General features: G+C 44.0%; 1 protein-coding gene across 1 annotated transcript in view; it reads left to right on the top strand.

Moving 5' to 3' along the window:
- Nucleotides 1-240: 240 nt before the first annotated feature.
- The window catches only part of LOC112074760 (integrin alpha-9-like), a 59,698-nt gene continuing 49,243 nt past the window's right edge, over nt 241-10,695 (top strand). The window contains exons 1-7 of the mRNA XM_070440661.1: nt 241-282; nt 1,383-1,447; nt 3,064-3,172; nt 3,585-3,692; nt 5,616-5,741; nt 6,180-6,299; nt 7,846-7,941. Of these exons, the coding sequence (XP_070296762.1) occupies nt 241-282; nt 1,383-1,447; nt 3,064-3,172; nt 3,585-3,692; nt 5,616-5,741; nt 6,180-6,299; nt 7,846-7,941 (666 nt within the window). The remainder of the gene's footprint in view (nt 283-1,382; nt 1,448-3,063; nt 3,173-3,584; nt 3,693-5,615; nt 5,742-6,179; nt 6,300-7,845; nt 7,942-10,695) is intronic.

Here is a 10,695-nt window from a genome sequence, read left to right on the forward strand (position 1 = left end):
GCCGTCACATTAGACTACTGGGAGGGGTCTGCCATCACATTAGACTACTGGAGGGGGCCGTCCGCAATTAGACTGCTGGGAGGGGTCTGCCGTCACATTTAGACTGCTGGAGGGGTCTGCCGTCAGCATAGACTCTGGGAGGGTCTGCCGTCACATTAGACTGCTGGGAGGGGTCTGGCGTCACATTACAGCGGAACCCAAACCGGCGCGCGCGTGCGCCACGTGCGCCATCGTGCATAAATGATTTTGTCCCCCTACACCAAACGCAATCACGACACGCAGGTTAAATATCAAAACAAACTCTGAACCAATTACATTAATTTGGGAACAGGTTGAAAAGCATTAACATTTATGGCAATTTAGCTAGCTAGCGTGCACTTGCTACCTAATTTGCCCTATTTAGCTAGCTGCTGTTGCAAGCTAATTTGTCCTTGGATATAAACATTGATTGTTATGAAATGCACAAGGTCCTATACTCCGACAATTAATCCACACATAAAACGGTCAACGAATCGTTTCTAGTCATCTCTCCTCCTTCCAGGCTTTTCTTCTTTGAACTTATATGGTGATGGCATCTAAACCTTCATAGTATTACCACGATGCACGACAACAACAGTTCGTCTTTCAATCACCCACGTGGGTATAACCAATGAGGAGATGGCACGTGGTACCTGCTTCTAATAAACCAATGAGGAGATGGGAGAGGCAGGACTTGCAGCGCGATCTGCATCACAAAATAGAACTGACTTCTATTTAGCCCTTGGCAAATCAGACGCTCATTGCGCGCCACGAGCAGTGTGCCAAATAATTGAATAATATAGATATCTAAATGTATTTGCAACGCGAGCGGTGTAGGTCAGGGTATTAGACTGCTGGGAGGGGTCTGCATCACATTAGACTGCTGGGAGTGGTCTGCCATCACATTAGACTGCTGGAGAGGGGGTCTGCCGCACATTAGACTGCTGGAGGGGCTGCCGTCACATTAGACTGCGGGAGGGGTCTGCGTCACATTAGACTGCTGGAGGGTCTGCCATCACATTAGACTGCTGGAGTGGTCTGCCGTCCAAATTAGACTGCTGGGAGGGGGTCTGCCGTCAATTAACTGCTGGAGGGGGTCTCCTGTCAAAAAAGATTGGAGGGGAATAAATTCCAAGTAGCCAGATTTGTATGGGAGTTAGCAGTGGAAAATGAAGAACTTTTTCTTTTAGACAGAAGAATTTAAGATTTAACTTTCTCTTTCATGTTGCTGTAGAGAAGACACAGCTTTGTACTTAAATCATTATTCTGTAAATTGGCATAGTTAATGTATTATTATCTACTATATGAACTATTTGTTAATTGCCTCCTATTGTTTTTCATTGTAGTGCCAACCCTGAGCATAGGCTGTTGGACAACAAGTTGGATCTGTCTATCCACTGGTCCATGAGGTGGACACAGCTATCACTGGGTAAGAGGACAACACATCTTTACTTTGTCTGCAAACACACTTACTGTAGACATACTGTAATACACACTTACTGTAAGAACATACTGTAACACCTTTGTAACATACTGTAATACACACTTACTGTAGACATACTGTAATACACCTTACTGTAGACATACTGTAATACACACTTACTGTAGACTTGCTGAATACACACTAACTGTAGAACTACTGTAATACACACTTACTGTAAGACATACTGTTAACACACTTACTGTAGACATACTGTTAATACACACTTACTGTAGACTTGCGTAATACACACTTACTGTAGACATACTGTAATACACACTTACTGTTTAACTTGCTGAATACACACTTACTGTAGACATACTGTAATACACACTTACTGTAGACTTAGGCCAAACACACCCAATCCCCATAATGTATTGGTAAATACTGTAGTCTCTGAACGTATGCTATCAGATGAAGTCACTAGACAGCACCATGTATTATTCAAATATACATTATCAAGCAGCATGGACAGGATGCTAAGATGGTTGGCTAGAATCAAGCTGAGAGACAGTTGCTTTTTATTTGAACTGTATCATGACTAATACAAACGGTCACATTAAGATGAAAGTCAAAACTAACACTCAATGTCTCTGGAAGTTTATGAGTCTGCCTGGTCTCTCCTTACTTGGTCCCTCCTTGCCTGGTCTCTCCTTACTTGGTCCCTCCTTGCCTGGTCTCTCCTTACTTGGTCTCTCCTTGCCTGGTCTCTCCTTGCCTGGTCTCTCCTTGCCCGGTCTCTCCTTGCCCGGTCTCTCCTTGCCCAGTCTCTCCTTCCCTGATCTTTCCTTGCCTGGACTCTCCCTGCTTGGACTCGCCCTGCTTGGACTCGCCCTGCTTGGACTCGCCCTGCCTGGACTCGCCCTGCTTGGACTCGCCCTGCTTGGACTCGCCCTGCCTGGACTCGCCCTGCCTGGACTCGCCCTGCCTGGACTCGCCCTGCCTGGACTCGCCCTGCCTGGACTCGCCCTGCCTGGCCTCGCCCTGCTTGGACTCGCCCTGTTTGGACTCGCCCTGCCTGGTCTCTCCACCTCTGTTCTAAGCCTCTTGACAGATGAAAGACACCTGACAGAGCTGAGCTACATTATCAGACATCAGACAGCATTATCAGACAGCAGAGTAGAGCTGTAGCTGAGGTGTTTTATCAGATTGTAGATCTTTCCTTCGTCATTGGCTTTGATACTCTAATTCATTGGTTAGAGACAATCCAATCGCTGATGACTTTGTTTTGTACAACGCCCCTCGTGCCCCTACTCACCAAAAACGACTTCAATGATGGCTCAGACTAAAGTATGTAGCGATTGATAGAGCAGTGGAAGAAATTAGTGTGAGTCGTCAGGCTACTATTCTCACAGAACATGACAGCTTTCCTCTACCACAGGACTTGAAGAAAACATCTGGGGACACACCAGTCTTTAATCAGTCTCTCTAACAGTAAATTGATCTATAAAACATACAGACCTACAAAAACATGTTATACATTTGATTTGATATCCTAAAATAATGATCTTGGCATGAATCTGTTGGGGCTGTGCAATACCATATCACTTTCTATCTGTCTACAGTTTAGTGACTCCAACATCCTTTCTGTATGGGAACTCCATCGATGCCTCTCGCTTCATCCAGCTGGAGGACAAGGAGTGTAACTTCCAGCCTCTAAACTTCACCTTTCAGGTATTGTTGACACATGTACATCCGGCAATCCCCATTCAAGTCAATTATATTGATATGACTGTACCAGTAGCTCTACCTCATCTACCTCGTCAAAACATGCAGCATATTATTTTGGCTCCTTGTAAACATATCTCTCTATCGCTCTCTCTCTCTCACTACTCTCTCTCTCTCTCTCTCTCTCTCTCTCTCTCTCTCTCTCTCACTACTCTCTCTTTCGCGCTCTCACACTACTCTCTCACTCTATTCTCTCTCTATCCCTGTCTCTCATCCACCTTTCTCTTTCTTTCTACCCCCCCACATTCTCTCTTACCTCAATCCTCTACCTCTCTTACCCCTGACCTTCTATTTCTCTCTACCCTTCACCATCTTTCTCTCCCTAATATTTCTCTCCACCTCTTTCATCGTCTTCCAGGTGATCAACAACGGCCCCAGCAGGTTACCTGGCTCCATAGTGGACATCAGGATCCCAAACCGACTGGCTGGCAATGGGGCCGACATGTTCCACATCATGGACACACAGGTGGGAACCTTCCAACAGCAGTTTATGAATCAAAGTCAATCAATCAGATTCATTTATAAGGTCCTTTTTACATTAGCAGTTGTCATCAGGTGCTTTTACATTAACCCGGCCTAGACCTCAAAGAGCCAGGAAAAACATCCTAGAAGGAAGATATCTAGACAGGAACCAGGCTCTGAGGGGAGACCAATGATAGCACATTATTTCCCTGTCCATATGTCCAACAGCAGTCTATCCACACTTTCCACCCATTCACCCAAACGTCAGTACCTCTGGCGTTGTTTAGGGGTTTATCCACCTACACACATCCACATTCTTTGTTGCCTTTATGCAACTGAAGTCTATCGCTCTTGTTTTCCTTCATAGCTGAGTGCTGTGGATCCACATTGGCAAACACTTTAATACTGTTAAAATGGCCTTCTTGTTTATCTATGTCTCTGGTCATGGAACACAGGACCTGTTAGAACAGTGCGAGGCACTATTTGATGATTTTTGATAAATGGGAAAGAAGTGTTGATACAGCTACTACTGGCTGTGTGACCATTTAGTTTCACAACAACAGTTGCTCATTTAGGCACCCCCGGTAGGTGCTTTGTTTTCATAACCTCTGCACCGCTCCTTTCATATAGGTAGATCAGGGGGAGCTCAACCTTATAATTGTGTTGACTGTTTGAATGGGAGGATTGGAGCAGAGACTGTAGGGACATCAGACCGTATCCCACCCTGCATCCCCACATCTGGAATTACTTGGTGGGATCAGAGAGCTTGCACGGAACGAATGGGGGACTGGGGGAATGGGACACCTGCGGAGCATGCTACTATTCTATAACATCCCCAACGTAGATCTGGAGTCACTGAGATATGAAACTGGGGCCCTGGTCAAAAGGAGTGCACTAAACAGGGAATAGGGTGCCATTTGGGAAAAAGGCTATATCCCAAATGGCACTCTATTCCCTATTTGTATGGTATTCACTTGGAATCTGTTAACAATGGATATAAAGGAGTTAAACAGTAATTGGTAACAACCTGGTACCAAGTGGTGGGCTACACAATGATGCCAGAAATGACATGTTTCATGTACCATAAATCAGCTAATAGCAGGGTGCAGTTGTTATGAGGGTCAACTATCTTTCTTTCTCTCTCTCACACACTCTCTCTCGCTCTCTTTCTCTTGGTCTCTCTCTCTCACACACACACACAAACACAGACACACACACACAGGCAAAAGTAGTGCCCAATATAGGGAGTAGTGTACAATTTGGGACGCAGTCCTGACTTTCTCAGGCTGTGGATTGAAGCAACAAAGATGGTGAATCTCAAATATAAAATATTTGTTGTTATAAAATATATATTGTTTAACACTTTTTTGGTTACTACATTATTTCAAATGTGTTATGTCATAGTTTTGGTGTAGAAAATGTAGAAAATAGTAAAATTAAAGAAAAACCCTTGAATGAGTAGGTGTGTTCAAACTTTTGACTGGTATTGTGTATATATAAACACTCTAAACATCCTACCCGACGGCTCGGCTGCGTCAGCATGGTCCTAAAACACATTATTGCCTCGTTTTGTATCACATTCCTATGATAAAACTGTGAGGGACAAAAATGCAATTTCAGAATATGGGGGCGACGTGTTGTCCCGAGTGAAAGTTGTGCCCCTGCTTAAAACAAGTAAAAAACAAAAACGAATTGTGAAACCTTAAAAATTCTGAGAAATATATCAGTGGGTCTTAATAGTTAAATGATTGGTCTCTCTCAGGAGAGTCCTCTACTCACCTGTAGAATGTGTTGTTGAACATTCCTGAGATATTTATCTTTCCAACTCCCATCCTCCTCTTCCCATCCTCCTCCTCCCTCCCATCCACCTCTTCCCATCCTCCCTGCCCTTTCTCATCTTCCTCCTCCTCTTCCTCTGTCTCCCCAGGTGGCGGAGGGGCGAGGAAACTGCACCCCTCACAGGAACCCCAAGCCCTGTTCCATCCCCCAGGACAGAGAGAGTATCTTCCACACCATCTTTGCCTTCTTCACCAAGTCTGGACGCAGGGTCCTGGTGAATAAACAGAGAGAGAGAGAGACCAAAAGAGAGAGAGTCTATACACTCACACACCCATGAACACACACAGCACAGGCACAGAGAGAGAGAGGCGTGTACATGCACCCATGAACACACACACACACACCTGAACTGTCCCAGTCTGTGGACTTTTAGGTTCAGTGAAAGTGTTTCCCTTGGAGATGTATCATGTGTGTGTTGTGTAGCATCTGTTCATCTCGCTCTGTCTTTCCTTCTTTCTCTCTCTTCTCTCTTTCTCTCTCTCTCTCCTTTCTCTTTCTCCCTCCTCTCTGTCTCTCTCAATCTCTTTCTCTCTCCTCTCTCTTTCTCTCCCCCCTCTTTCTCCCCCCCTCTTTCTCTCTCTTTCTTTCTCTCTCTCGCTTTCCCTCATTCTCTGTCTCTCTCTTCTCTCTCATCCCCCCTTCTCTCTAACAGGACTGTGACCGGCCAGGGAGAGCATGTTTAACCATCTCATGTACTCTGGGCTCCCAGTCCAAAGAGGAAGTTGTCAGTATAGATGTGAAACTTCTACTAAACACAGAGATACTGAAGAGGGTAAGTACATGGATATTAGTTGTTACATACACTACTGTTCAAAAGTTTGCCCATTATCAGCACTTCTGTGTTCCAATGGCACGTTGTGTTAGCTAATCCAAGTTTATCATTTTAAAAGGCCAATTGATCATTAGAAAACCCTTTTGCAATTATATTAGCACAGCTAAAAACTGTTCTGATTAAAGAAGCAATAAAACTAGTTCAGTATCTGGAGCATTTGTGGGTTCGAACAGGCTCAAAATGGCCAGAAACAAAGAACTTTCTTCTGAAACTCGTCTTGTTCTGAGAAATGAAGGCTATTCCATGCGAGAAATTGCTAAGAAACTGAAGAGCTCGTACAACGCTGTGTACTACTCCCTTCACAGAACAGCGCAAACTGGCTGTAACCAGAATAGAAAGAGGAGTGGGAGGTGCACAACTGAGCAAGAGGACAAGTACGTTAGAGTGTCTAGTTTGAGAAACCGACACCTCACAAGTCTTCAACTGGCAGCTTCATTAAATAGTACCCACAAAACACCAGTCTCAATGTCAACAGTGAAGAGGCAACTCCAGGATGCTGGCCTTCTAGGCAGAGTTGCAAAGAAACAGCCATATTCAGACTGGCCAATAAAAAGAAAAGATTAAGATGGGCAAAAGGACACAGACACTGGACAGAGGAAGATTGGGAAAAAATATTATGGACAGACAAGTTTGAGTTGTTCGGATCACAAAGAGGAACATTTGTGAGACCCAGAAGAAATGAAGATGCTGGAGGAGTGCTTGACGCCATCTGTCAATCATGGTGGAGGCAATGTAATGGTCTGGGGTGCTTTGTTGGTGCTAATGTGGAAGATTTGTACAGGGTCAAAGGGATCTTGAAGAAGGAAGGCTATCACTCCATTTTGCAACACCATACCCTGTGGACGGCGCTTAATTGGAGCCAATTTCCTCCTACAACAGGACAATGACCCAAAGCACAGCTACAATCTATGCAATAACTAGTTAGGGAAGAAGCTGGAATTCTGTCTATAATGGAGTGGCCAGGACAGTCACCGGATCTCAACCCTATTGAGCTGTTGTGGGAGCAGTTTGACCGTATGGTACGTAAGAAGTGCCCATCAAGCCAATCCAACTTGTGGGAGGTGCTTCAGGAAGCATGGGGTGAAATCTCTTCAGATTACCTCAACAAATTGACAACTAGCATGTCAAAGGTCTGCAAGGCTGTAATTTGAGGTTTCTTTGACAATAGCACTCAATTATTATTTCAATTTAAAATCATTATTTATAACCTTGTGAACGTCTTGACTATATTTCCTATTCATTTTGCAACTAATTGCATGTATGTTTTAATGCAAAAACAAGGAAATCTCTAAGTGACCCCAAACTTTTGAACGCTAGTGTTGTTACCTGGTTGGTACCTGGTTGTTACCTGGTTGTTACCTGGTTGTTACATGTTTAGTATATTTTTGTATGTTTACTTAGGCTAATAATGTTTTTTACAGTATGGATCTGAAGGAAGTAGGAATCCCCCCCTTCTCTCTCACACACACACCCACCTACCTACAGCGACAGCTCGTCGCTGATCCAGTTCGTGACTAGGGGTAATGTGAGAGTGGACGGGAGGGCCATAGAGGTACCGCAGGGGCTATCAGAAGACACTTCAGTAAGTATATTCACTCTTACTCCTGCAAAAGCGGCTGAATATATGAGTCAATCAGTGTGTTGGATCAGTTTCAGCATGCAGTAGACACATCATGATGTCAGTGAGACATTCTAAACAGCCAGTTTATTTCTGTGATGTTCCGAGGGTTGAATCTAGAAGCTGAATCTAGTGGAAATTGAAGCCTGGGGAGACAGTGAGGCAAGGAAGCCAGATCAACCTGGATGTCATGGGGGTGAGGCAGGGTTGTATTTGGGGGTCCTCAGCTGTGGTCCTCAAGGACAAGGTCTTCCTCAGAGACAGCAGGGTATCACACACCACACACATCACACACACACACACACACACACACACACACAGCACACACACACACACACACACACACACACACACACACACACACACACACACACACACACACACACACTACACACACACAATTACACAACCCACACACACACACACACACACACACACACACACACACACACACACACACACACGGCAAGCCTCTGTGTGGAGTGATTGGATGAGCCTGTGGAGCAGTGGAATGAAGTGATGAGCACTCTGCATCCCCTTATCCTCGATCCTCTCAGCTGATTACGGTGATGACCTCCAGACCGCAGCTCCATCTCCTGACTTAGGCCCCACCGCGCTGCTGCGTCTCCTGACCTCTAGGCCCCCAGCTCGCTGCTCGACCCCCAGGCCCCAAGAAGAGCTTGGCTAGCTTCAGCCGCTGAATCAGACGATACTGTGAATGTGTCCATTCACAACTGCTCTCCCAGCACTTAGTGACCACTTTAATTTCCCCCAGCAACACCTCCCACCCCCCTGAGTGTCTGGTCAGTTCACTACCACAAACCACTAGAGATTTTAGTGAATTCAGTAGCCCTGGTCCCTCAGCAGCTCTGATGTCCCTAGAGAAAGATTTGTGGTCCCTTGGTGTGCGGTAGCCTTGGTTTGTGACGCGGCTCTCTTTCAACACTCATCTCATATGTATATACTGTACTCGATACCATCTACTGCATCTTGCCTATGCCGTTCTGTACCATCACTCATTCATATATCTTTATGTACATATTCTTCATCCCTTTACACTTGTGTGTATAAGGGAGCTGTTGTGAAATTGTTAGGTTAGATTACTCGTTGGTTATTACTGCATTGTCGGAACTAGAAGCACAAGCATTTCGCTACACTCGCATTAACATCTGCTAACCATGTGTATGTGACAAATACAATTTGATTTGATTTGATTCCCAGCCTGCTACTTATCAACAGCTGATGAGATATAGTTTATCCCTTGTGTCATGCAAACAGGCTCCGGTAAATGTGGTAAATGATAGGAGAATAAAAATAATCTACTCTATGAGTTATGAGCTCATTGACTCGATTGAAATGGTTCCTTATGTTTTAGTACCCGTAAACATTTGTTCAATATTGATAGCTCAGCATAAACTCAGCTGGAGTCAGTCAGTCAGACAACGGATCAGAATGTAACATACTGTATGCTTCCAATGCACACAGGCACTCTTAACTAAACATGTTACAGTTTGAAGAGGTGTAATTCTTCCATATTCCTTTTTGCTATGCACCATATTGGAATGCTGTGTTATTGTGGGTGCCTGATGTCTTGGGAGTGATTTCCAGCCCAGACCCACAGCCCAGACCCACGACCCAGACCCACAGAACTGAGTACAAATAATAATATTTGAGATGTTTCTTCAATACTGTGAGAGTTTACTCTAGCCTGCCAGATGGGCGGGCTTTGCAGTTTTGGGACAATTCTATTGAGCCAGGCAAGCTCAATCAAGCACAGATCAAGTATTTTTTTTTTTATATTTCAAATAGTATTTGAACCCAGATCTGTCACAAACCCAGACAGACCTGCATCAGAATTGAAAGTACTTACAGTACTTTTTTTAACCTTTTATTTAACTAGGCAAGTCAGTGAAGAACAAATTCTTATTCACAATGATGGCCTAGTAGCAGTGGGTTAACTGCCTTGTTCAGGGGCAGAATGACAGATTTTTACCTTGTCAGCTCGGGGATTCGATCCACCAACCTTTCAGGTTACTAGTCCAACGCTCTAACCACTAGGCTACCTGCCACCCTTTGCTTAGCTTAACAGTACAAAGCTTATCTTACATTACTTGCAGTACCTATTTACAGTACTTAGCTTACGATACTTAGCTTATTGTACAGTACTTACAGTGCTTAGCTTACAGTACTTACAGTACTTAGCTTATCTCACAGTACTTATAGTACTTACATTACTTAGCTCATCTTACAGTGTTTAGCTTACAGTACATACAGTACTTTGTTTATCTTACAGTACTTACAGTACTTAGCTTATCTGACAGTTCTTAGATTATTTTACAGTACTTAGCTTATATTACAGTACTTAGCTTATTTTACAGTACTTAGCGTACAGTACTTACAGGACTTAGCTTATCTTTTTATTTGTATAAAAATGTATTTCTCCTTTATTTAACCAGGTAGGCCAGTTGAGAAAAAGTTCTCATTTACAACTGCGAACTGGCCAAGATAAAGCAAAGCAGTGCGACAAAAACAAGAACGCAGAGTTACACATAAACAAACGTACAGTCCATAACACAATAGAAAATAAAAATCTATGTACAGTGTGTGCAAATGTAGAACAGTAGGGAGGTAAGACAATAAATAGCCCATAGAGGTGAAATCATTACAATTTAGCATTAACACTGGAGTGATAGATGTGCAGATGATGATGTGCAAGTA

Source organism: Salvelinus sp. IW2-2015, unplaced genomic scaffold (assembly GCF_002910315.2).
Source record: "Salvelinus sp. IW2-2015 unplaced genomic scaffold, ASM291031v2 Un_scaffold2803, whole genome shotgun sequence".
Classification (NCBI taxonomy): Eukaryota; Metazoa; Chordata; class Actinopteri; order Salmoniformes; family Salmonidae; genus Salvelinus; species Salvelinus sp. IW2-2015.